Raw genomic sequence first — 27,500 nt, 5'->3', positions numbered from 1 at the left:
CCTTGAGCAAGACACTGAACCCCTAATTGCTCCTGATGGCCCTGTAACACACTGGTGACCTTCAGGGTGAACCCTGCCTCTCACCCAATGTCATCATGGACAGGCTCCACCCACCCGCGACTCTTTTACAGATCAGCGGTATGGAAACTGGATGGAGGATGGATGATGGATGGATGAAAGGACATATACAGGAGCAAACGAAGAACCAGGGGCCATGTAGAGTCCTGACTCTGTCCTGGGGAGGTTTTAGCAGCTGTGGAGGCCTTGAAGCGTTTACAAACGTCTGTTGATGCTTTTGTAATAAAAGCAATAAAATGTTGTATTGCATCCAAACACAATTATAACACATGAGCAAAGCAGTAAAAATACTGTGTAATGACATCAGAACAAGTACTTGAGAATATTATGTGGACTGGAAGGAGTAATGAATAAGACCTGAAGAAACTGTGAGTCTGGAGCAATGAGGGTTTTCTTTCTATGTGCTGTTGTTGAACTCAGGACAACCATATTTGTATAAAATTACTACATCGATACTGTTGTGATTGATAGTCTCTGTGGTCATGTGATATTTCATCTGAAATCATCCACCTGGCAATGCACAAGCGCCTCAGGCGGATGCAGATCTCATTTTATATGAAATTAGACAATGTTTGCATCCACACAACTCCAACTCCTCCAAAGACTCCTGGGCCTGGGCCAAGACCAGGAGGAGCTGCAGAGCCACGGACCTCTGAGCACAGTGACGCTGTCGACATCAGTGCTGACTGCCAGCTCATACCGTGGCGTTACTGACCTTACTGTCTTTGCTAACGACAGTTTGAGTTTTTCCTGATGACTTGCAGGAAAATGTAAATGCACAGACGTGATGTTCTACTAAGTTAGCTGCTCCCGCTACTCCTGACGCGTTGTTTCAGTCGTCATGTGATGAGTCTGTGAGGTCATCAACATCTTCCTGCATCCAGATGACACTGAAGTATTACTGTACAACCAAACACGCCGCTGCCTTTGTGAGTGCGCGCTCCCTTGGCCGTCGCATCCTCCAGCTTTGGGTATGCGCCAGGATAAATATGGTCCCTGTGTATACATGTCCATATGGAGGTATGTTTAGAGCCACATCCCGTCCTTATTTTGATCTTTTTTTTAGCAATTTGTATTTTATCTTTGTTCATAGTTTATTCATTCATTATTCTTGCGAGTGAACTGTAGTGTCAAAATGTCCCTCTGGGATCAGTTTTTATCCTCAGTGATGAAGCACAACATGGACGATCAAGGAGCTTCCCAAACGCTGGGGGAAGAGAGGCGCAGGCCGATCGCTGGTCCACCCGGGTTGTTCTAGTCAACGTTCACATTCATGCGCCTGTTTTCAGCAATGTGCAACAATGGTGCAATGAAATATTCTTATTTTTTCATACTTCATGCAAATATTTGTTGTAATTGTCTAATATAAATGTTAATTCCTATTCATTTTAGTGTTTTTTTTTCTTATTTCATAAATGGTTTTTCTTTCCTATTTATATTCTCCTTACTTCTCTCTGTAACTATAAATTTCCCTGGTGTGGGATAAGTAAAGGATTCTTCTTATTGTTCCTGCTCCCCTCTCTCCGTGACTGCGGGTAGAGGTGCGGGTTGGTCAGCAGACTAAAGTGTGTGTGTGTGTGTGTGTGTGTGTGTGTGTGTGTGCGTGTGTGTGCGTGTCTTCTCCCAGCCTGTCCAGCAGTTATGAAGCTCAGATGAAGAGTCTGCTGAGAATTGTCCGTATATTTTGCCATGTGTTCCGTCTGGGGCCTTCATCACCCAACAACGGCAACGACATGGGCTACAACGGCAACAAGACCCCTCGTAGTCAGGTTTTTAAGGTGAGTTGGGTCCGTGTGCTCTATCCTGGACCAGTATGGAGGGTCTGTTGATTCCCAGTGGTGTAGGTACGGACCTCAACTTCAGAGACAGAACAAGGACGGTGCTGCATTCTGCCATGGAAGCCACAGACGTAGTTCACGTTTGTATTTGATGATGAATCTTTGCGTGTTCAGTAACTGGACATGTTGGACACATGTTCAGCTTGATTCACTCTGTATGAACGGGCTGGATCTCCCTCCTTCACTGGACATTATTGTCCAGTCTGGTGGAGCCAGAAGAAGTAGTTTTCTTACCTACATGTCCTACATGCAGTTCCATCTCTCTCGCCAGTGATTCCAACTGTTGCTGTATTGTCCATGTGTTGTTGTGCTGCTGAGGAGGAGAACCCCTCCGACTTTAACTTCGCCTTCATGTTTCTTTTCTGCTAGAGTCAGGACCTGGTTACCCCAGTAGAACCCTGGACCTGCCAACACCTCTGGGTTTGTTTAAATGTATAAAAATGTAACTCACAGTTAGTGATTCAGCTGCTTTTAGAACCGCAGGAGAGTGAGGGAGGACCTCTTCTGGAGTTCTGGTGAACCTTCCTTTGATCCGATGAAGAATCTTATTGAGCCTGGAGGAGAACCAGAGCTTTCATACTTGTGATGAGTCTTAAATTAACCCGATGACTTGGACCGGGTGCTGCGGTGCAGATCCTCAGACATCATCTGACCGTCCATTTCTCTGTTTGTGTCTGCAGCCACTGGAGCTTCTCTGGCACTCTCTGGATGAGTGGCTGGTCCTGATCTCCACTGAGCTGGACAGGAACAGGAAGAACCCCTCCTCCTCCTCCTCCAGCAGTGAGATAGCCTCTCTGCTCCTCAAACAGCGTGAGGTTGACCACGCTGGCTCCACACCAGTGCCCCCCTCCTCGCTGGACCGTCAGATTGTCATGGAGACAGAGGTGTATGCGGAGGGCGAGGACGTGATCTGCATGACAGCCAGTCGTCTGAGCGCAGTGATCCAGGCCTTCTATATGTGCTGCTCCTGCCAGATGCCACAAGGGTCAGTGTTCTGCCCCCACCTGCCTGCTAGCATGGCAGCAGACAGCAGCCATACCTGCTACTGACACCAGTCCCGCTACCACTGCTACTGTCCTATAGTACAGCTGAGAATTCTGCTGACACTAAATACTGATATTGTCACTAGCACCACTGTTACTGCTATCAAAGAGTACTACTCTACATTCTACTGTCGGGATAGAACCACACCGAGAGAACGGTCTGAGTCTAGTTCTATTGTAGTGCGAGAGGACACCAACCAGCACAGAGCCAATCCTGGTATGTGAGGCCGCTAACCCGTATAACCTAGCTAAGATGCTAACCTTGACAGCTAAAAGCAGGCAGTGTTCTGCTCCAAAAAGGGAAGCAGCCTGACCTTTGACTCCCAACCAGGTGAGGGGAGGATTCAGGGTACTTGTCCTTGTCATGGGTTCATCAGATTTTGTGGATGAGACAAAGTTTAACTACCATATTTGTCATAAAACAGGTTGCTACACCGCAGACACTTCAAAGGTACACGGGGAACAAGTGAAGGATATGACGAGACTACCAAACAATTAACACAGCTGGGTTACACCTGTAAAGCCTTGAACCAGTCTGGACCGGTTCAGCAGTGGACCCAGGACGTCTCCCAACTGCTGCTGGACCTCCTTTCCTCCCCTCTCCCTTCTCCATGTTCCTCCCCTTCTGCAACCCCTCCAGCCACTCCTCTGTGCCAATGTCCTCTGCGGGAAACTCTCTCTCTCTCTCTCTCTCTGTCTCTCTCCCTCTCTCTCTCTCTCTCCCTCTCTGACTCTCTTTTTCTCTCTCTGTCTCCCTCTCTCCCTCTGACTCTCTCTTTCTCTCTCTGTCTCCCTCTCTCCCTCTGACTCTCTCCCTCTCCCTCTCCCTCTCTGACTCTCTCTCTCTCTCTCTCTGTCTCCCTCCTCCCTCTCTGTCTCTGTCTCTCTCTCTCCCTCTCTCTCTCTGAGTGGATGGTGAGAGTGTCAGGGCGAGTGTGTCGGAGAGTGTTTGTCGGATGGGTGCTTCAAACCTTTTTTTGCTTTTTTTTTCAGCCCTGGTTGTTGGTTGATGTGTTTTTGAATCACTTCTCTGTGATAGGTTTTGTTAGTTTAGTTTGGTTGTTTAGTACTTCCTGTTTGTTTGCCGGCGGCTGCTGCCGCGGCCTGTCAGTTCAACATGGCCGCTCAGTGCGGTGTCTCCGGCTTGGAGAAACTCTCCCGCAGACATCATTAAGCTTTCCCCCCTTTGGGAGTGTCTGTGGAAGAGTGTGGCCTGGCTGTGGGTGAGGTGGTGGGTTATGGAAGAGTGAAATCTGCCTCCAGGATCAAAGGGGCTGAGGTGCTTTTCTTAGCACTTGGAAAGCCAGTCAGCTGGTGGAGAGCGGTGTGGTGATCCAGGGGACGCTTTCTCTCGTTAACCCTGTAAAGAAAGTGATCGTTTCCAATGTGCCCCCTTTCCTGAGAAACGAGCTGCTGGAGAAGGAATTAGCCCGACACGGTCAGATCGTGTCCCCCATGAAGCTGATTCCTCTCGGCTGTAAGTGTCCGCTGCTTAAACATGTTGTGTCCTTTAGGAGGCAAGTGTCAATGGTTCTTAGTGGGAATAAGGATGAGCTCAACCCAGCTCTCCGTTTTCGGATTGATGGTTTCGATTACACAGTTCATGTCACCACTGATGCACTGAAATGTTTTGGGTGTGGGGCGGAGGGTCACCTGATCCGTTCAGAACTGACAGCCAGCCTACGGCGCCGAGCGAAGCGCCGATCAGGGCGCCGAGCGAGGCTTCGATCGAAGCACACAGTGCACAGAGTGGGATGGCTAACGCACACAGCACCATACACAATACAGACAGGGCTTCACAGAATGGCACAGAGGTTTCACCACCAGACACACACACAGCTACACACACACAGGGTGCGCTAGCAGGGCCCAGGGACAAGGCCCTGATGAAGGGGATGGCTGGACAGACTGCCTCCAGGGTGGCTGAGTCTGTGTCGGATGGAGAGGAGGAGGAATGTGTGATGGATGTTGATCTGTTCACACTTGCTGGGAAGAGGAAAACTCCAGAATCCACAGTTAATAGTAAAAAAATGAATAAAGTATCTAAGGGTGACCCACAATGTTCCTCCTCTCAGTCAGAGGAGAACACCCAGGACACACTCAGCTCACAGATGAACACACAGGAGGATTCCGACTCTGAGGACATGCAGGTTGAGGCACACGGAGGTTACTCCTTCTCCAGGATCCACTCCTCTCTCAAGAGCACTAAAGGGATGAGGGCCGTCAAGGTGGAGTACTTTTTAGTTTCACGACTCCATCAAGTTTTTTCCAAGGAAGTCAGGAGACCTGGGGCAGCCGACCTTTACTGACCCAGAAATTTACCGTCTGAAGAAACTGTTGGTGAAGGTGTGGGCCCACATCGATAAAGTTGAATAGGCTGAATATGAGTTCTCTCCTTCCTTCCTTGTTGTTGTTCACACAAAGCTCCATCATGTGTGACGTCAGGCTCAGCTCTTTAAACATTAATGGTGCGAGGAGAGACGTAAAGAGAGCCTCTCTCTTCTCTCTGATCCAGTCGAAGAAGCTAAATGTGGTTTTTCTTCAGGAGACCCCCAGTTCTCCTGATAATGAGTCAGACTGGAGGAGGGAGTGGGGTAGAGAGCTGTTTCTCAGCCACAGGAGCAATAGCAGTGGGGGAGTTGGAGTTCTATTCTCCCCAGATTTCCTACCCGTTTCCTGCTCTGCGGAGGAAGTCATTCCAGGCCGGATGTTAAAGATTATTGCTGTGTTGGAGAGCGTCACCATGGTCGTCATCAATGTCTATGCTCCTACTATTGGCTCAGACAGAATGGCCTTTTTGGATGTGATGAAAAAGGTTCCTTCTAACTGTAGCAGTGAGGAGTTCCTGTTCCTGGGTGGCGATTTTAACTGCACTGAGAACCCTCAGCTAGATAGGAACCATGAGGAACCTCATGCTCCTTCTGGACGGGCTCTGTTTGAACTGACTGAAATCTTGGAGCTTCATGATGTTTGGAGACGGTTCCATCCTGGTCAGAAGCAGTTCACCTGGGCTCACAGCAGAGAGAACTCTCTGTCCCTGGCCAGACTGGATAGAGTCTACAGTTTTAAACATCACGTCAATGTTTTTAAAAGTGTTTCAATCAGTCCGGTGGGTTTTTCTGACCCCTATCTGGTGCACTGTGTGGTGTTTATAAAGGATGTTAAATGTAGGAGTTCATACTGGCACTTTAACACCTCTTTGTTGTCAGATAACAGGTTTAATTAAAGCTGCAAGCAGCGTTGTTAGGGCCTGAGCCCCCGCCTAACCGCGGCCGGATCGCCGGCCCGAATCCAACGGTGTAATCGGCAAATCCCTAGGCCTTGTAGTTTAGGAGATACGAGCCTCAGTGCGCTGCACAGCGTGACTGCAGAGCTGAGAGCCGGCCCTTTAAGAGCCCCTCCCTTCTCTGCTCGCTCTCTGCCATCTGTGTCAGAGTGGAGAGCAGAGCTGAGAGCAGAGCTGCCAGCTGGCCCTTTAAGAACCCCTCCCCCGCTGCACTGTGTCTGATCTGTGCTAGAGTGGAGAGAGTGGAGGATTCAGAGAAATGTAGTGTGTAAAAGCTGAATAAGTCGGCATACGTTGGTCAATAGTCACACAAAATACCATATTTTTGTAGGGATTTTTGTCAGGAATACAGTGGTGTGTTTTTAAAAGCTGTGGAATGTATGGTGTAGATGTGAGAAGCATTTGTTTGAGAGTATGTACCCTGAGAGGACACGCTCTCCCCATAGACTTCCATTGTAAGGCGAAAAGTGTCTCCCCCACTTTGACGGCTCATAAAATCCAAACCGAGCGCGTAGTATATTAACCTTGAACAACTTTTAATCAGCACAGTTGGGAGAGTAATGTGTGAAAGTTTGGAAGCCCTGGCATTTACGGTTTAGGAGGAGATAGATTTTGTTCGGGCCGCAAAATTGTCCAAAATTAGACATTCGTGTCCAAATTGTGGACATCCTGTTACAGTTAGGTCAGGGGTGTGAGTGTATGATTTATCCGTCTTGATGAGACGAGTTCAATGGTGTTTGTCCCATGTCTGTAGGACATTCCTACAGTCTGTGGCGTGGTTTTTTGTGTATGTAGGTGGCGCTATTGAGTAGAGCGCCTCTTTTTTTTTAATTATCGAATTTTTCGCCGCACCCGATGTGCTTACCAAATTTGGTGAGTTTTCATGCATGTTTAGGGGGTCAAATTTACTTTTGAAGTGGCGAGTGTGACTTCGAAACATAATAGGGTCTTCGCCAGGGACTGGCTCAGGCCCTAAAAATGCTGTCGTGTTGTTCTGGATTCATTTCAGAGAAACCAATTCTGAGTACAGCTCGTTACAGCAGTGGTGGGATGTGGGCAAGGCTCAGATCAAGCAGCTTTGCCTGCAGTACACTCTCAATGCCACAAAGGCCATGACCAGGTCTATGAGAGATCTGGAGAGAGAAGTGGTGGAGCTCCAACAGCTAGCAGACTCCACAGGAGACCGAGAACATATTAAAGTTCTCTAAAGTAAAAAATCAGCACTGTGTGACCTGCTGGGTATATCTGCTCAGGGCACGTTGGTCCGCTCACGTTTTCAGCACATCGTTGAGATGGATGCTCCCTCTCACTTTTTCTTTGGTTTGGAGAAAAAAAATGGACAGAGGCGAATGATGCACTCCCTGCGGTCTGACACCGGACAGCTGCTGCACGATTCTGTTGGGATCCACCAGCGTGCAGTGAGCTTTTACAGAGAGCTCTACAAGACTGAGTTCCAGGAGGACTCTGAGATGGCCACGTCCTTCTTTGAGGGTCTGCCTCAGGTCCGTGCAGAAGATAATGCAGGGCTGGAGGCCCCGCTGTCTGCTCAGGGGCTGCTGGCGGCCCTGCAGGGCCTGAAGAGCAGGAAGGCTCCGGGGATAGATAGTTTCCCTGCTGATTTTTATGACTTTTGGTTTGTGCTGGGAGAGGATCTGCTGTGTGTCCTCAGGGGCAGCTGCCTCTGAGCTGCGGGCGAGCTGTGCTTACCCTCCTCCCAAAGAAGGGAGACCTGCAGGACATCAAGAACTGGAGGCCCATGTCTTGACTCCGCACGGATTATAAACTGTTGTCTAAGGTGTTCGCCATGAGGCTGAGGAAAGTGATGGAGCAGGTCATCCATGTGGACCAGACCTACTGTGTACCCAGCAGGTTGATAACTGACAACATCGCTTTGATTTGGGATGCTTTGGACCTCTCTGGTTCTTTAGGCTGTGAGCTTGGTCTGATTTCTCTGGACCAAAAAAAGGCTTTTGACGGGGTTGAACACCAGTACTTGTGGCAAGTGCTTCAGGCTTTTGGGTTCAGCTCTGGACTCATAGCCAAGATCCAGGTCTTGCACCATAATTGAGAGTGTACTGAAGGTTAATGGTGGTTTAAGCGCTCCTTTCAGAGTTCAGAGGGGGGTCAGACAGGACTGCTCACTGTCAGGGATGTTATATTCCCTGGCCACAGAGCCGCTCCTACACAGACTAAGGTCAAAATTGTTTGGTTTCCTTTTTCCTGGTTTGAACAAACCTCTGTTTCTCTCTGCTTATGCTGATGATGTGATTGTTTTTGTTTAAAAAACAGGATGATGTAAATGTTCTTCATCAGACTGTCAAAAGCTTTGGTCAACTCTCCTCAGCTAAAGTCAACTGGCTGAAAAGTGAGGCCTGGTCTGGAGGAGGGGAGGGATGAAGTACCTTGGAGTTTATCTGGGAGACGAGTCCTTCCTTTCTAAAAACTGGGAGAACATTCTGGAAAAAGTCTAGACCAGGTTTAGCAGATGGAGATGGATTCGTCCAAAACTGTTGTTTAAAGGGCGCATCCTTGTGATCAACAACCTCGTGCCCTCCATGTTGTGGCATTGGCTGGTGTGTGTGGACCCTCCTCCAAACCTGCTGTCCAGGGTGCAGGCGATCATGGTGGATTTTTTCTGGGACCCGCCTGCACTGGGTCCCGCAGAGTGTTCTGTTTCTGCCTAAGGACGAAGGGGGCCAGGGGCTGGTACATTTGGTGAGCAGAAGAGCTGCCTTCAGGCTCCAGTTCATTCAAAGACTGCTCTCTGGACCTGCGGACTTGGTCTGGAGACCTGTGACTCGAGCTATTTTGGAGCACTGGAGCGGACTGGGACTTGCAGAGTCACTGTTTTTAATGGATTTGAGTGGTTTTAAGCTGGACGTCCTGCCATGTTTCTATCGTGGACTTTTAAAGTGTGGAGTATGTTTCATAAAGACAGACGGACTCATTCGGACTCTCTTTTCTGGCTTCTGAGAGAGCCGGTGGTCTACAGGACTCACCTTAAGTGTGAGACAGGACCATGCTTGCTTTAGGGACTGTGTGAGGCCAGGATTGTTACGCTGCGATGTTGAATCAGAGTGCGATGTTGAATCAGAAAAATCTTTTGAGGTGAGCATGTCAGAGTGAACGTCACACTTGTGCTTGATTCAACATGGCGGCACATATCTGAAGATTTGAAAACAAGCTAATTCCTTGACGCCAATTTACACAGTTAGATAAATCGAAAAACTCAAACTACGGTAAGAGATTTTCAACTCTCTCATTCACAAACAATCCTCAAAAATAAATCTGGAAGAAGAGACAGTGGAAAGTTTGCAGGAGTACGTCGACGAGTGCTACCACCGACTCGTCATGGATAAGACCGACAACGTGGCGACCCCACTTCCTAAAAGACGCCGACCATCCAGCGCACCCTCATCGCCCGATAAGGATTTCGGAGACATCCTGGAATCAATAGACTAGAAACTTACAAGTTTCGACGCAAGACTCTCTCGAGTGGAAATCCTCCACAGAGAGTTCCAGGCTCTCCCTGAGTCGCTGGAATTTAGCCAGCAACAGGTGGCTTCACTGGCCACTGAAAATCAAGCCCTTAAAGCCTCCATTAAAACACTCACCAAGGGGGCGACGGAGATTACAGTGGGGAACAAGCGGATGAAAGAGGCTATCCTCGACATCCAAGCTCGGAGCATGCGGGACAACCTTGTATTCTCCGGCATACCTGAGAAGACGGAGGAAGACCCCGAGATGTCCATCAAAGACTTCCTCCACAAACAGCTGAAACTTCCGATGGAGACAGTGAAGAACATCACCTTCCACCGGGTGCATCGCCTTGGAGGGAAGAGGCCAGAGAACCGGCGGCCCAGACCCATCGTTGCGAAGTTCGAACACTTCGAGCAGAAGGAGCTGGTGAAGAGCTGGGGCAGGGAGCTGAGAGGAACGGACTTCAGCATGAACGATCAATTCTCTAAGGAGATGCTGGAGCGCCGCAAACACCTGTTCCCTGTCAGGAAGAGGTTCATCGACGGAGGATCCCGTGCTGTCATCGCGGTGGACAAACTGTATGTTAACGGCCAGTTCTTCCGTGATCCAGAGATCACCCCTTGGCTCTGCTGAAGCGCGTCTCCTCTCTCCACCCGGAACTCACCGGATTCAGCCGAGGATGGTATTAGCATGGTTAAGTTTATGGATGAAGGTAACACCAATTTCTCTCATTCATAGTTTTTTCTTCTTTCTCTTTCAAGACTGTGTGAAGCCTAAAAACATAAAAACACGTGGTAGACTGCTACATGCCGAGTTCACTCACGAGTGTATTTATGTGTGTATTTATGTCACCCCTTTGTCTTTCCTGTCGTTGTTTTGTGTTACATGTTATTTTTAAATGTGCTGTTTATATGATTTGTCGTGCAGATATAATATATTGTTACATTTGCCACACACATGCTTTCCCATCCTCTCTGGCACCACCACACACACTCACACGCGCGCACAAAGATACAGGTACACTTTCTCTTGCTCACTCACCTACTTATTAAAACTTACACTCAGTAGATTAGTTTAGATACTAAGAAACTACGGTTTGTCACTTGGAATGTGTGTGGAATCGGCTCATGTGAAAAACGGCTAAAAATCTTAACACACCTACAAAATTTACAAGCAGACATTGTCCTATTACAGGAAACCCATCTACCTAAAACAGGTAATCGTGTGTTAAGCCCACAGTTCCCGCACACATACACAGAGAGTTCTAACACCAAGCAAAGAGGCGTAGCCATTCTGATTCACAAAAACGTCAGGTTCACTTGTAAAAACACCATCGTAGACCCAGAAGGTAGGTTTGTAATAGTCACCATAGCCACACACAACACAGAGGTATGCATGGCCAGGATATATGGTCCAGATGTTGATGACCCCTCCTTCTTCCACAGCTTCTTCACTGCACTCTCAGCCCACTCAGACACAGCACTCATAGGAGGGGGAGACTTCAACCTGGTATTCAACCCACCAGTGGACAGAATCAGTAGAGCAGCTTGTCAACACAACTACCAATCATCCGACATGATAAAGCAGTAAATGAGTGATTTCGGTCTTTGCGATGCTTGGCGCTCACACCACCCCACGCTAAAGGAATACACCAACTACTCGCCAATGCACCACTCCTCCTCTCGTTTGGACCACTTTTTAATTAGTAACTCAATTGTGAAGGATGTCTTTGATGCCAAGATTCACCCCATTGCCATTAGCGACCACGCACCAGTCACTCTGACACTCACAAAAAAAACTAGAACACCGCTTTCTAAACAATGGAGATTTAATACATCATTGCTCAAGGACCCCAATTTTATTAAATTCTTCAAGGAGGAATGGACAATATTCTGTGAGCTAAATGACCAGCCTGATGTCTCAGCTTGTGTGCTGTGGCAGGCGGCAAAAACAGTCATGCGGGGCGAAATAATATCTTACTCTTAATATCAGAAAAAACAGGAGAAAGCTCTCGAAAAAGAATTAAATGAAAAAATTAAAGCCTTGGAGACAACTTAGCCGCCTCCCAAGAGGAACACCTACTGAGAGAATTAAGGGAATTAAAACTAAAACTAAATGAGTTACTCAACATCAAAACACAATTTCAGCTGCAGAGACCACGCTTGGAGAACTTGGAACAAAACAATAAATCCAGCACATTTTTAGAGAACCAACTAAAACAGAACAAAGAAAGAGCAACAATATCCTCCATTAAGGACTCCAATGGGGAAACAAACTGTGACCCAGAAGAAATCAATTACATTTTCAGGGAATTCTACAAAAAACTTAGCTCAACTGAGATTAACCCATCCAAATCTTGCACTGAAACCTTTCTTAGCACAGTTGATTTGCCAAAATTAAATCAAGACCAAATAATGGCTCTGGAGTCACCTTTCAACCAAGGAACTTCAAGAAGCCCTTAAACATATGCCAAACAAGAAAGCCCCGGGACCGGATGGCTTTCCTGCAGAATTCTACAAAGAGTTCTGGCCTGAGCTTGCACCAATATTCTACAAAATGTTCACTGAAATACAGGAAACCTCGACCCTGCCACCCGACATGAACCGTGCGATTATTAGCCTTCTCCTTAAACCGGACAAAGACCCAGCACTTCCATCAAGCCATCGTCCAATATCACTTATAAATGCAGATATTAACGTCATCTGCAAGGCGCTAGCTAGAAGGCTTGAAAAAGTAACACCTCACATGATACATCCTGACCAGACCGGGTTTCTTAAAGGACGGCACTCTACCAACAACACACGTAGACTTATCAACCTGATAGACGACTGTAACAGTCAGAGCAAGGATGCCATAATTGTCTCCCTAGATGCAGAAAAAGCATTCGACAGGGTAAAATGGAATTTTCTCCTCACCACATAACAAAAGTTTGGGTTTGGAGATAACTTTGTGAACTGGATCAAAACATTTTACAGCACTCCCAGTGCTTGTGTCAGAACAAATGATCAAACTTCTCCAAGCTTCTCTCTCCAAAGAGGAACCATACAGGGTTGTCCACTTTCCCCTTCCCTGTTTGCTATATTCATAGAGCCACTCGCAGCTGCAGTCCGGCAAAACAACAACATCAAGGGAATTGATGCTACAAATGAGAACCATAAGATAAGCCTTTATGCTGATGATGTGTTACTTTTCCTACGGAATGCACACTCATCTCTCCCTGAAACGATAGCACTCATTGACAAATTCTCAACCATTTCTGACTACTCTATTAACTGGAGCAAGTCAACTGTTCTTCCCATCAACTCAGGTTTCCAGAGTTCACTCGCCGCACCACTACGGCCAGGAAACATTAAATACCTGGGCATCAACATCTCTGCCAAACTGTCTGACTTGACACGGCTAAATCATACCGCCCTAATTAAAGAAATAGAGGACGACCTCACCCGGTGGAGGACACTACCCATATCACTTATGGGAAGAGTAGCAACAGTGAAAATGATGATCTTGCCAAAAATCAACTGTTTTCTCAATGGTTCCGACCCAGCCTCCCCGGACTTGGTTCCAAACACTTGACTCTAACATCTCCAAATTTCTCTGGAAAGCTAAGCCACCACGTATAAGCTTAAAGACTTTACAAAAGAGTAAAGACCACGGTGGCTTGGAACTACCACATTTTTATAATTACTACTTGGCCAATAGATTACAATACATACTAAAATGGTTCAAGCCAAACTCATTAGACCAAGCACGGCGTGATATTGAACAAACATTCTGCAAAGAAATCCAAATCTCTGATCTCCCTTTTATCAGCCCTGTTATCAAGCATCACAGCTGCTTTAAGTGTCTTAGCATCAGCAACACCCTCATAGCCTGGTGGGAACTTCTCAAGAGCAATGGGCTCTCCAACACCCCTTGCAGGCTCACACCTGTCTGGGACAATCCTCACATCCTGCAAAATAAAAAAACAATACATTGTGCTGCATGGGCCGATAAAGGGATTAAAAATCTAGAGCATATCTTCCAAGACAAAGAATTCAGAGAATTTAACTAAATTACAGCAAATTATGGCATTCACAAAAACAAATTTCTGGAATATCTTCAGCTCAAATCTATAATACAGGCACGGTTTGACCTTACCCAGTTAGACTTAGAGCTTCCACCCAGAATAACAGATTTTTTACAAATTTCACCCCCTAAGCTACTGTCTAAAATTAACTCAATAGTTTCAACAACAGAATTTATAATCTCTATTCCTTCCTCCAAAGGGGTGAAAGATCTGTCGATCAACCCACACCCTAACTTTTGGATACAAATCTGCTCCAACACATTTAGAATGATTCGCAGTGGTAACCTACAATTAATAAATTACAAGGTTCTCCACAGAACACACGACACAGGACAAAGGATGTTCCAGATGGGCCTCACACAAACAACCATTTGTCCATATTGTGCGACTGGCTCACCAGACTGCTATCTGCATGCTATATGGCTTTGTACACCTGTTAACAATTTTTGGCAGGGGGTTTGTAAAGACCTATCACGGTGGTTAGGGTACCCCATCCCCACCTCCCCCTCACGTTGTCTGCTAGGTGACCTCACTAATGTTAATATGGAAGTAAACAAATCCTGCATCCTTCTTATTGGAAATCCAAGAACAACCTAAGCATCACTCAATATAGAAACCTTTGATTAGACCACATTTCCATGGAGAGAATGTCTGCTTGGGAGGAAAGTCGATCATCAGAGTTCGAACAAATCTGATCCCCGTTAATTAAATCCATCACATAGTTTTGATGGGGGGGACTGGGCTTCGTGGTCCTGCCCCCGGGGCAGGTGGCTAAGCTGGCTCCCTTGGGTGTCCAGTGGCTTGCTGGGCTGGTGAGCCCGGGGGAGGGAGGTAAGGGGGTGGAGAGGGAGGTAGAGGTGGATTGTTTGGTACCTAGGACTTGCTGGCCTGGGACCCTGCCGCTCCCCCAGAGGGTCGCACCCACATTTGGGAGGGGTTTGCTAACCTCGGCCCGTCCTCGGGCGGGCTGGGCCCTGGCTCGATGTCCTGGACTGCCGCCACTCCGGACAATTTGGAGGATGCTGGAGGACATCTGAGGGATGGTGGCTGACCTCCTTGATGCTGATCGAACTGGGGGCCCTGACCATGGGCTGCTGGCTGGGGGTCCCGCCGTGCACCGGGGGCCTGGGCCCTCCCTGCCCTCGCACTGCGTGGCGGTGGACCCTCTCCCTGGATCTCTGGACAGTGCCCCTTGGTGCTCCAATTTGACACCTGGACCAGGTAGGCTTGACTCACTGTCGGCTGGTTGCAGTGGTGACGGGGTGGTCAGCGGGGCCAGTCTGGAAGTTGGCCCCCTGCAGGTCTGGCCCATTCCTCAGCCCCTCTCATCGCCTCTCTGTCCCATCACATCACATCTTATGTGACACGAGGCCTTGAGGGGCTGGGCCCCCAAATTTTAATCACATCATAGACATTTAGGGCTTGGGGGAGTGCATGAGGATGTACTGGGAGACTCTGCCGTCTGCAACCGGCGGGGCTCCCATGCCCAGGGTGCCTCCGTCAATTTTAACTACATTCTAGTCATCCACATCATCACATCTACATTTCCACGCACAACACGCACCCTGCACCCATGTTAGGATGGGGGGGCAGCTGGGGCAGGGAGTGGGTCCAGTGCTGCCTCGTTTGCTGACTGCACCGTTGCAGGCCTGGGGGCCTGGCCGGTGCTCTGGGGGGGGGGGGGGGGTTTGTCCTCTTCCCAGTGTGGTGGTTGGGCTGGGGTTGGTCACGGGCCCTGCTGTTGTGCGGTGGATCGCTTGCTGGCGGTTTCACGAAGTCTGAGGTGCCCTGGACCGTATCAGCATCTATGTAGTACTCACACCCTCATCTTCCTCTATACAGGGGCTGATTGTTTTGTTCAGGGGTGGCGGTCCTGGGCGTGTGTGCCTTTGGCTCACCCCGGCAGGCGGGCTGGGCCTCTCGGGGGATTGAGGGTTGGGTATGCGGTAGCTCTGTACAGGGGCGGTGGGCCTGGTCGTTGTGGTGGGCTGTTGTTGCCCCGCCTGGGTGTGGGTGTTTGACGGTCTCGCCGCTGGCGGACCTCTTGGGGGTCTCTGGTCGGGTCTCGGGCCAGAGGGGCCCTATGCCCCTGGGCTCTGCTCATGCTGTGGGGGGCGGGGGTGCCCGACGGGACTGGGGTCCTCTCTGCCCAGTCTCTATGTGGGCTGCCTCCGGGCGGGGGTTCCTGCTCCTATGCTTTCCTACGGATCCTGGCATGGGTTGGGCCTGTGGCTGTTTCCCGGGGGGAGGGGTGGCCTGGGGGTTTCTGGGTGCTCTGGTGGCCTGGTCATTACCTGCCTGCTACCCTGGACTGGGGTTGTGATGTCCTGGCCCCCCACATCAGCTACAGCCAGCTACGCACAGCATCCAAGACAAACCGTAGCACACACACACACATAGACATACACACGCGTATACACACATACTCTCATGCGGCGCACAACTGACCCATCATCACACACTCAGTCATTTATCTTAAAATTATATTAAACCAAATGGTAACCCTGCACTGGAAACTCTGCAACCAATGTTTTTTCCTTTTTTTTCTCCTCTCTGTGTTGTTGCTTTTTCTTTGTTTGTCTGTTTGTTTTTCTGCTATTGTTGTTGTTGTTTTTGTCCCCCCCCCCTTGTCTTCCTTATCCTGTCCCTGTTCTCTCTCCTGTCCTCAGTCCGGTACCTTCATCAATGAACCAACACCATTCCTAATAAAGTTAAACATAAATGGTGATACGAGGAGTTTATCAGGCTCCTCCTCTGCAGAGTAAAACTGCTTCAGTACAACAAGGCACCAGGAACATGGATGCTGCTGCTGAACAGGACAGGTTAAAAAAAAAAAAAAAAGGATTGTTAAGCTGGGCCAGGTGCTGGACTTGTGGGGCCCCTCTCTGGACAGTCCTGTAGGTCTAGGCTCCCATATTGGGGTCAAGTCTGTCAGGACTATCAGCTGCCTGCTCGGGGGCTGGAAACAGCTGCTGACAGACCCTGAGAGGGCGTCACTATAAAGGACTGAAACCAGCCAGTGACTGTGACCCTTTTCCCGATGTGGGACTGTTTCCTGTGTTTGAACGTGTTGATGATTTATTGTTGAAAGTGAACCCTGAGTGCACACTGAGCTCTATGACAGGTAAGACCATGTGTTGCGTTTTGGTGAAAGTGCTGGATCAGCGTAAACTGGCGGGTCGGGCTGAGACTCCTTGGAGAGCTCACTTGGCTCTCACACAGGCTCAGAGGCCTGAGTGGCGAGCACTGTATAAACCACCATTAACCAGGAGGGTCGGGGGCTTCCAGTGGCGGCTCCTGCATGGGGCGCTGGCTGTGAACGCCTTGGTCTCTCTTATGAGCCCGAATGTTCAGCCTGCTTGTCCCTTCTGAGCAGAGAGAGACGGTGTGTCACTGTTTCTTGGAGTGTGCTGGTCTCTGCTCTCTTTCATCTGGTAACTCGGATTTTTTCCATGTTTGGTGAGACGTTCCCTCACTAGGTGTTTATTCTGTGTGTCAGGTACAGCAAGAAAAAGAAATCTGAATGTCAGGTGTTCAATTTTGTCGCTGGTCAAGCCAAAATGGCCGTTTACATCAACAGGAGAAACAGACTGGAGAGTTCCGTGGACACTGACGCCACCGATTTTCTGTCAGATGTTGAAAGTCAGACTCAGGACTGATTTTAACTTCTACAGTCTGACTAAGAACATAGAGGATTTTCAGGGCGCGCGGTGTGTTGGGAATGTGCTGTGTTCAGTGGAGGGCAGTGAGCGACTCTTAAAATTCTGACTTGAGCTGGGATTTTCATTTGTGCTGAAAAGACTTTCGTCTGGATTTTTGGTTGGAAATAAAAGTGGTTTGAAAAATCAATCAATCAAATCTCTCTCCCTCTCTCTTTCTGTCTCCCTCTCTCTCTCTGTCTCCCTCTCTGACTCTCTCTCTCCCTCTCTGACTCTCTCTCTCCCTCTCTGACTCTCTTTCTGTCTCCCTCTCTCCCTCTCTGACTCTCTCTCTGTCTCCCCCTCTCTCTCTCTGTCTTCCCCTCTCTCACTGTCTCTGTCTCTGTCTCTCTCTCCTCTCTATCTCCCTCTCTGACTCTCTCTCTGTCTCTCCCTCTCTCTTTCTCTCTCCCTCTCTCGCTCCCTCTCTCTCTCTGTCTCCCTCTCTGACTCTCTCTCTGTCTCTCCCTCTCTCTTTCTCTCTCCCTCTCTCTCTCTGTCTCCCTCTCTGGCTCTCTCTCCCTCTCTGACTCTCTCTCTCTGTCTCCCCCTCTCTCTCTCTGTCTTCCCCTCTCTCCCTGTCTCTCTCTCCCTCTCCTCTCTATCTCCCTCTCTGTCTCTCCCTCTCTCTTTCTCTCTCCCTCTCTCGCTCCCTCTCTCTCTCTGTCTCCCTCTCTGTCTCCCTCTCTGACTCTCTCTCTGTCTCTCCCTCTCTCTTTCTCTCTCCCTCTCTCTCTCTGTCTCCCTCTCTGGCTCTCTCTCCCTCTCTGACTCTCTCTCTGTCTCCCTCTCTCCCTCTCTGACTCTCTCTCTCTGTCTCCCCCTCTCTCTCTCTGTCTTCCCCTCTCTCCCTGTCTCTGTCTCTCCCTCTCCTCTCTATCTCCCTCTCTGACTCTCTCTCTGTCTCTCCCTCTCTCTTTCTCTCTCCCTCTCTCTCTCTATCTCCCTCTCTGACTCTCTCTCTGTCTCTCCCTCTCTCTTTCTCTCTCCCTCTCTCGCTCCCTCTCTCTCTGTCTCCCTCTCTGACTCTCTCTCTGTCTCTCCCTCTCTCTTTCTCTCTCCCTCTCTGACTCTCTCTCTCTGTCTCCCCCTCTCTCTCTCTGTCTTCCCCTCTCTTCCTGTCTCTGTCTTTCTCTCTCTCTCTCCTCTCTATCTCCCTCTCTGACTCTCTCTCTGTCTCTCCCTCTCTCTTTCTCTCTCCCTCTCTCGCTCCCTCTCTCTCTCTGTCTCCCTCTCTGATTCTCTCTCTGTCTCCCCCTCTCTCCTTCTCTCTGTCTCTCCCTCTCTCTCTCTCTCTCTCTCACTCTCTTCCTCTGTCTCTTTTTTTGGACCGATCTTCCTGCTCGCTCTCACATGAGTCTCTCCCTATTCAAGCATCCTCCAAGTGTGTAATTACATCATCAGTGACATCATTAAGGACCCTTCATGAACAGCCAGTAGCGGCCTGCCTGCTCTAGACTGTGTTGCTCCGGCTCTTCCTGGTCCAGTCGTCTGTCGGAGTTAGGAGTTGTTTTCAGTGCAGGGCCTTAGCTGAAGTAGAAACATGAAGGGTTGCTGCTGTCTCACTCTCACTTCCTGTCTCCCCAGAATGACGTCCCCTCACTTCATTGAGTTTGTCTGCAGACATGACGAGGTGCTGAAGTGTTTTGTGACGCGGTGAGTCGATGCAACGCTCTGCCATTTTCCAGCCTCTTCACGAGCTGCCAGGAGACCAGCTATGGATCAAGAAACTTCTTTTCCCTCATTCTACGTCTCTGTTGGGTCTTTTGTTCTCTCACTTCTTTCCTGTTTCTCTCCCCTCATGTCTCTGCCTCATCTTTGGAAGGAATCCCAAGATAATCTTTAACCACTTCCACTTCCTGCTGGAGTGTCCAGAGCTGATGTCACGCTTCATGCATATCATCAAGGGCCAGGTGAGATGGCGTTGTTTATTTGGTTACATGTCTGATATGTGACTTTTAATTAAGCAAGAAGTAACTGTGGTATTTATACAGCGTGTACTGTATACTTGAAGTAGAAGTGATGTCATCAAACTGGGTGCCAGTGCACCTTACCTGTGTCCATGTGCCAGGTCACATGTGCCGTGCCCTTCCGCGGGCTACCACACATTCAACAGTCAGACATGAGAAAATTTCTCTTTCGTCGATAAACTTGTGATGGAGAACTTGTGTTACCATAGCGACACACCTAGCTGAAAAGGGGGGGGGGGGCTGCAAGATTATGGTCAACGCCATAATCACAATTATTTTTATCAATATTTATCTGGACTATCTTCCATGATTATTCATTGATATTTGTGACCTTTCTTCATCCTCGGGCTGCAGGGTTGTACCCAGACAGTGGAAGTCCTGAGTGGGTCGCTGATGTCGACCCGGCTCTCACTGAGGGCCACAGGAGGATGCGTGTCCTCCCGAAGACATGAACGCCTCTCTTTACTTTTGTCATCTAAAATGCATAATCACATGATGAAATAGTTTGTTGAGTGTTTGGGCGGCTTCCTTGTCTTTTGTTTACACCACTAACCTAAGCGGGGGTGGATATGGAGTTGTCATTTCACAATAAAGAGAAACAAGAAATTAGAAAGACACACAAATCCACAGTGTGCTGCTAACATGAAGCATGTTAGCGCCAGGCCAGTCGCTCCCCTCTCCTCCTCCGGTGCTGCCAGCGCTCTTCAACTTCTATTAATCCAGTAACCCTACATACTGTTGAACATTTATGTGACTGGATGGTGCAGTCGCTCCTATTCAGTAGCTGGTAGTTGGATGTGGTGCTTGTCTCACTGAAGCATCACCTTCTATTCTTACGATCCCAGCAGAGCTCAGCGTGAGGGGAGCTAATCACCATGGAGTTCAGTCTGCTTGTCCCGGTCCGGCGCCACCATGACTAGAACTCTGCCTTTATGAGCCTGTCTGACCAACCAACCAAACTGACTCTTTATAGTCGTGTTTGCCTGAACATTCCAGTCTGGACTAACGGTGTCGTCACCATGGCAATAACACTTGTTTTGTGACTTCTTAAGACTCCAGTGCAGCTCAGCCCTCTTCAGTATTCATAATCCCGCTGCTGCGCTGGATTACGGCGTGCCTGAGAGCAGCCTCTTCTTTTAATTACAGACTTTAACCTGCTGAATTTGATTTCATCTTCTGATTCCTCTCGTGCTGCCACGGAGCCCCGGGAGGAAAAGCCTCTCCCTCTTTTCCAGGCTCATCTTTTACTCTACCGCCAACCCTTAAAGAACAAAGGCATACATTATGCAAATAGTGCTCAGCTTCCTCTCGGTATTTCAGGCGAGTGTTTCAACTCTGAAGGCTTTCCAAGCCATCGGTGGAGACTGAAAATCCAGTCTGAGAGTTGAAAGCAAAGCGCAGTAGTAATTAGTTGAGGGAAGAGCTGTGTTTGCTCTCAGCTTGTGTTTTCCCTCTCAGCCCTTCAAGGATCGCTGTGAGTGGTTCTACGAGCATCTGCTGGCTGGCCAGCCAGACTCCGACATGGTTCATCGTCCGGTCAACGAGAACGACATCCTGCTCATCCACCGAGGTACGGTGCAGGTGTTGGGACTCTCCAGGTGAACCAGTACTGGTTCACTGAGAAGAGCCAAGTCTCATTGTCTTTCTTCATGTTTCACCTCCTCATTCAGCGAGTCCACGTGTGCTGAAGAACATGAACACATCGTTTCTGTGGTAGTCCAGGATTATTCAGCTAAAGTTACCTCTTTCAGGCTCATCATGCTTTTAATTGTTAAATGTGATCTAAAGGCACCAAAATCTCAGGAGCATGAAGGCCTTTTTCCTCAGATTCCAGCATTTCTTGATAATTGGCAGTAGAACAGCACAACTACTTGTGGGAGATGAGAAACCAGTCAATGATGAATGGATCAGGTGATGTCAGGTGTTGTCACCTCCACCGTGCAGGTCCGCAGAGCCCTCAGGTAGCAGGGTCTCACACAACCACAGTGGCTGGAGAATGAAGAAGCCGGTAAACGTAGGGTCACATGAGTCAGAGCGCCACCTGCTGGCAAGAGGAAAAGACCTGACAGTCACCCCAGTGGCTAGATCAGACTCTCTCAGATGTGGTCAGAACCTCCTTCAGAACTTCGTGATGTGTCACTGTGGAGACTGTTTGGCATGTGCCCACAGGGGCTATGAGGTTCCACCATGGCTGCTTGCAGCTCAGTGGTCCAGAGGTCGAGCTGGCTTTGGCCGTCCCCCATCAGTCCTTCACAACTAAAAGCTTTCTAATTGGATTTTTTTCTTCTGCCAGTTGTGAGCGTGTGTTGTTACCTCTCATCACCAGATTCCATATTTAGGAGCAGCTGTGAGATGGTTTCCAAGTCCACCAACGAGAAACTGAAACAAGGCATCGCCGTGCGCTTCCACGGAGAGGAGGGCATGGTGAGTTGTAGCGTTCTGCTGACGCTAGGTGGCAGCGATGACACTCCACCCTGTGCCGCTCCTGTTCCTCGTTCTGAGTCAGTCATGCGGTGGTTTGTGTGTTCCAGGGTCAGGGTGTGGTTCGGGAGTGGTTTGACATCCTGTCTAACGAGATCATCAATCCAGACTACGCTCTGTTCACTCAGTCAGCTGATGGTACCCAGGTCCTCCTTATCATGACAGCACTGAGACAGGCAGAAGGTTAGCATGTAGAGTGAATATGTGTGTGTGTGTGTGTGTGTGTGTGTGTGTCCACAGGGACCACCTTCCAGCCCAACAGCAACTCCTCCGTCAACCCAGACCACCTGAACTACTTTCGGTTCGCAGGTCAGATCCTGGGTCTGGCCCTGTACCACAGACAGCTGGTCAACATCTACTTCACGCGCTCCTTCTACAAACACATCCTGGGTATAGACACACTGCTGCCACCCCTTCAGGCGGAACCACACGCTCAGTTACAACGTGTGAGTAACTAAGTACGTGTTTTCCAGGGATCCCAGTGAACTACCAGGACGTGTCATCGATTGATCCAGAGTACGCCAAAAACCTGCAGTGGATCCTGGATAATGACATCAGCGACCTCGGTCTGGAGTTGACCTTCTCAGTGGAGACAGATGTTTTTGGTGCTATGGAAGAGGTACCGCTGAAACCAGGAGGCACCAGCATTCTGGTCACCCAGGATAACAAGGTGCAGTACAGTCCAAACGGTTTCCTTACAATCTTTGAGACACCTTTACTGTCCATCTAGTAGCAGGTCCGTCCTCCCTCCAGAGCAGGTTCCTCCAGCCTCCACAGAGACATCTCCTCCTGCGTGGGTTGTCTGTCTCTCTCCTATCAGTGATTTATCTGTGTGTGTGTGTGTGTGTGTGTGTGTGTGTGTGTGTGTGTGTGTCAGGCTGAGTATGTCCAGCTGGTGACAGAGTTGAGGATGACACGAGCCATCCAGCCTCAGATAAACGCCTTCCTGCAGGGATTCCACACCTTCATCCCTCCATCACTCATCCAGCTCTTTGATGAATATGAACTGGTGAGTGTCATCCTCCTCCTCCACCTCCTTATCTCCATCTCCTACCCCCTTACGTGCTCCGCTCTGATGAACCAGAAGGTTGGGGGTAACCTTGAATCCCTTCCCCCTTGTCCATCTCCATCAGATTGTTGTCTCACCTGTGTAAGGGGGTCCAGTTCCTGAGACAGGCTATGCAGTCGCAGCTGGACCGGGTTCTCAATCCCTGATCCAGAAGCTCTCAGGTGGCTGGTCCTGTTGCTAGGATGCTAACTGTGGTGCTTTTTGATCTTTGTGTTAAAATTGATTTCTGTTGAATAATAATAATGTAAGAGTTTGAGTTTCTAGACTCTCATTTAGGATCCAGGTGAAATCATGTGAGTGGAGGCCTCACTCTGCCTGTTGCACCTGAGGAGAGGTTCTACACTTAGTAAAGTGACATTCCTGAAAGTGTGTGCGTGTGTGTGTGTGTCTGTCTGTGTGTGTGTCTGTGTGTGTCTGTGTCTGTGTGCGTGTGTAGGAGCTCCTCCTGTCAGGGATGCCAGAGATCGATGTGCAGGACTGGTGCAAGAACACGGAGTACACCAGTGGCTACGACCCCCAGGAGCCAGTCATCCAGGTGGGAGCCCCCCTAGAACTAGAAGGTCTCTGAGAGGGCAGAAGTCAGGCAGTGGGGAGGGGGAACTCCTTGGCTGGTTCCCTCATTGGTTCGGCAGTTTGTACGCTGTGTGTGTTCACACACATGTCCTGCGTGACTTGTTGGGAAAATGACACACATGGAGGACCATCTGAGCCTCCAGCCATGTTCAGATCAGCATATTTCAGCTGGAGGACGACGGGGACAGAAGGATCTCAGTAGTCCAGTGCAGGTTCCTCAGGACTGCTATTGTGTGATCTGAACCAGTGTGTTAGCTTTTGTCTGACCTGCCTGCTGTGTTCTTGCAGTGGTTCTGGGAGCTGGTCCGCAGCCTGACCCAGGAAGAACGTGTTCTGCTGCTTCAGTTTGTCACTGGAAGGTGTGGCTGCTGGATTTACTCTTCCTCATCTAGTCCAGATAAAGAGTACGCGCTGTAGTAACATTGTAGTAATGGAGTTGTCTGCAGTTCCAGGGTTCCTCATGGTGGCTTCGCCTATCTGATGGGTGGCAGCGGTTTACAGAAGTTCACCATCGCTGCAGTGCCATACACCTCCAACCTGCTGCCTACCTCCAGCACCTGGTAATTCATGCTGGGTTCCTCCTTTATTCCCCACGTGATCTATCCAGCCTCTGATCATCTGGATCTTGTGGATCACAGTGATCCCCCTCCTGTGTCCTGCTGTGGCGAGCAGCCTTGCCACCAGCTCAGGGACCTTCTTAGAAATGTCGTTGGACAGGAAGGTGTCCTGATTGATCCAGTCAGCCTTCTGTCAGTGCCAGTCGAGCTGGTTTGGGGTACCAAGCAATAATGGTTACAAACTGGAATGAACATCAGCCAATCCCCCCTGACCCTAGACCCTAAGGTCCTGGACACCCAGACCCTAGACCTTCATATCCTTGACCCTCACCCCCTCAGGCCCCAGACCCCCAGACCCTAGACAGCTCTCTGGAGACACGAGTGACACTAACACCATGTTTGATGTTTATTAGATGAATAATTGATAAGTTAATTGACTCTCATGGAGTTTCTTGTATGATGAAGATGACGATGATGATGATGATAACATTTAAGCACTGTCAATATTTATTTTTATTATTTATTTGCAAGTATTTATTATATGTACTAAATAGAAATATTTTGCCTGTATTTATATTTGTATTGAACTGAAATGAAATGTGTGGAACTGCAGCCACTGAGATCCTCTGAATCTACAGTTCCATATTGTTGGAACACGTTCCCCAAAGAGTTTGTCTGTAGGAACCTTTTCTGTAGATGTTCTGGTTGCTCAGTTCTGACTCGGCTCACACTGTCACACCACTGTCAAAGTGTTTCGAGAGAGCAGAATCACAGTGTGCTGCAGGCACCGCTTGCACACACACGTTACACAAGTAGATGGTTTGCACCTTCAAAACAATTAGATGCAGAACTGGAACCTCAGATTGGATTCTAGTTCTCCACAGCAGCTACAGGCACGGTCCACCAACTCTGGAACATTCCATTTCTTCTCACATGAAATGTTAATTGTAACTCTAAATGGAGATAGAGTTGAAGAGCTAAATCCAGGTCGCACTGATCTCTGCTGGAGGAGGAGCTGCTTCCTCCTCCAGCTTTAACTGCCAGCTCCAACACCAGGGGGCAGTGTGGGTCTTTGGTGCTGGCAGTTCTGCACACTAATGCACCATAGATAAGGAGGGGTCTCTGCATGCATGCTGGCATGTGCAACATGTAACTCCAGTGGCTGCAGATCTGACATATGGTATGATCCAGAAGCACCCCCCTGCCCTTTTTGACCTTCTTCCCTCCATCTTTTTCTCCCCCAGTATCAACATGCTGAAACTCCCAGAATACCCCAGCCAGGAGGTCCTCAGAGACCGGCTGCTGGTAGCACTGCACTGTGGGAGCTATGGCTACACCATGGCATAAAGCACCGCCCCTGCTGCTGCTGCTGCTGGGGGGGGGGGGGGCTCCTCTTCTTCCTCTTCTTCCTCTTCTTTTTCACAGACACTCTGGAGCTGCTGTTGCTGGACAAAAAAGGGAAATCCAGATTGTTTGATTGTTCCTCTTGGAGCTTTGTCCCTCCCACCTGGGCCAGTCACGCCTCCGTCTCTAGTTTGACTGAAGCAGACGATAAATTATCTGAAGAGCTGTCATTGATACTGATCTCGTCTTAAGGCGCTAGATCCTATTCAGACCTGAATGTGCTGAAGCAAGTGTTGTGTAGGTTGGAGTTGAAGGTTCTTCCCCGCGGAGTCGACACAAACCCCATCACTTACACCGTCTGTGATGGTGCATCCTGTCCAGGGTCTCTGTCTCTGGACCCCCAGTTACAGACCCACTCCCTCTATCATCACAGCTCTCCTACACTGATAGAAAATGTTGATTTGCTTCAGTTGAGTTCTGCTGCCCCAGTTCTGCCTAAATGTCCCAGGATGCACCAGGCATATGCCCCTGACACCGGCATGTCACTGACTTCAGAACCATCACGTTCCAGTCCTACGTAGTTCTTTGTTTCCTTCTCTTTACCTTTGGGATGGTGAGCTGAAGACTTCTGGACTCTCACTGTTGTTTTGTCCCAAAACTGGTAGAAGAGCAACTCCTGTATCAGGCTCGTTTCTGTAGAAGTTCAGGTGGTTAATGAATGATTCAGATGCTCCAAAGGCACACGTACACGCTGGACGTCTGGCCTCCATCCAGCACCAGCACATGTTTCAGCTGGAGTCACAGGGAGTTTTCTGCTTCGCTGCTCAAGTGCAATGATATTACTGCAAACACAGAACTTCTTTAATCCCTCAAGTCAGTAAATAGTAATATTAAAAACCCAATCGATTGGACCAAACCTCCAAGTTGTGGATTCTGTGGATTTCTGAGTGTAAATGTTCTTCTGTGTTTCATACAGAAAGTTTGCTGCAGCGTAAGTCAACCCAAAACAGCAGAAGGCTTCATGTGTGTTGACTTATTGCCCTCGATGGATCAGAACCAGCCAGTACAATGGGTCTGAATGTAGCTCCAGTATAACTGAAACCTGTTTACAGTGTGGAAACCAGCACAGTCAGATCCCACCTCAGTGGACCGCTGCTCTGGTCGTTCAGGTCATTCCAAATCCTCGCAGGAAGAAATCCTACATCCCTGTAGGAAATCTTGTGCCTCTCAGACTCTGTCACAATGAAACAGGAACTGAATCTAAATCGCTGAGTCGTAGTGAAAAAAAGATGCTGGAACATGAACTTCATTGAAGCTGATGGATCCAAGATCCACACCACATTTCTGTGGACACGCCTCTCATCCATCATGTACCTGTTTGTTTCTGAGCAGACGGAACCTTTAATCATACCGGTGACCTCACGGAGAGCCATCAGAGCAGACGCACTAGGACAGTTCTAGGCAGGTTCCAGTGATTGTGACTGATTGTTCTGTGGTGGCATTGGTTGCTAGCGTTCTCCCACTGCTCATGACCGACACCTCAGAGGACAAAACCTTTCCACCGACATACTGGGATACACATTTGAACGTATCGTATCAGGAAAGAAACAGAAACACATGCTCTGGTCTGGTCCGGTCTGATCTGGTCCAGTCTGGTCCCATCTTGGGGGGGGGGGGGGGGGGGGGGGGGGGTCATGCCAGTGTCCATCAGAGGATGTGCTGCCAAAGGTACTGACCGACGTAGAGAAGGAAGCAGATATTTCTAGAATCACTCTGAAGAATCGTTTGAAGAAGTGTGAAGTGGGATCAGCTTAAATACGTAAATTGGTTCCAGTTCTGCTAGCATAATGTATACCCATCACACCAGTGGGCACTTGGAGGAGACCTTAAGGGCCCACGTGAGTTTAGTGACAAGGCAACTTCTTGGGGTGAAGCCCCGCCCCTTGACCAGGGCTGGCTGGAATTGGTTCCAGCTGTGATGAGCGTGTTTGCCTACATTTGTCGATGGTGGCGTGTT

General features: G+C 49.0%; 1 protein-coding gene across 3 annotated transcripts in view; it reads left to right on the top strand.

The window, feature by feature from the left end:
- hace1 (HECT domain and ankyrin repeat containing E3 ubiquitin protein ligase 1) overlaps positions 1 to 27,145 on the top strand; it is a 65,895-nt gene extending 38,750 nt beyond the window's left edge. For all 3 annotated transcript variants that reach the window (XM_086219327.1, XM_086219326.1, XM_086219328.1), the window contains 14 exons: positions 1,706 to 1,856; positions 2,597 to 2,901; positions 19,077 to 19,145; positions 19,315 to 19,402; positions 20,918 to 21,029; positions 21,786 to 21,883; positions 21,991 to 22,078; positions 22,181 to 22,330; positions 22,414 to 22,610; positions 22,818 to 22,949; positions 23,446 to 23,544; positions 23,871 to 23,941; positions 24,029 to 24,142; positions 25,384 to 27,145. In XM_086219327.1, coding sequence (XP_086075453.1) covers positions 1,706 to 1,856; positions 2,597 to 2,901; positions 19,077 to 19,145; positions 19,315 to 19,402; positions 20,918 to 21,029; positions 21,786 to 21,883; positions 21,991 to 22,078; positions 22,181 to 22,330; positions 22,414 to 22,610; positions 22,818 to 22,949; positions 23,446 to 23,544; positions 23,871 to 23,941; positions 24,029 to 24,142; positions 25,384 to 25,486 — 1,777 coding nt within the window. In that variant the 3' untranslated portion in view covers positions 25,487 to 27,145. The remainder of the gene's footprint in view (positions 1 to 1,705; positions 1,857 to 2,596; positions 2,902 to 19,076; positions 19,146 to 19,314; positions 19,403 to 20,917; positions 21,030 to 21,785; positions 21,884 to 21,990; positions 22,079 to 22,180; positions 22,331 to 22,413; positions 22,611 to 22,817; positions 22,950 to 23,445; positions 23,545 to 23,870; positions 23,942 to 24,028; positions 24,143 to 25,383) is intronic.
- The last annotated feature ends 355 nt before the right edge of the window (positions 27,146 to 27,500 follow it).

This window comes from Aulostomus chinensis, chromosome 11 (genome assembly GCF_037954235.1).
Source record: "Aulostomus chinensis isolate RoL2024-O1b breed Wild chromosome 11, RoL_Achi_v1.0, whole genome shotgun sequence".
Classification (NCBI taxonomy): Eukaryota; Metazoa; Chordata; class Actinopteri; order Syngnathiformes; family Aulostomidae; genus Aulostomus; species Aulostomus chinensis.
The sequence above is the reverse complement of the archived record's forward strand: the minus strand, read 5'-3'. Positions and strand labels throughout refer to the sequence as shown.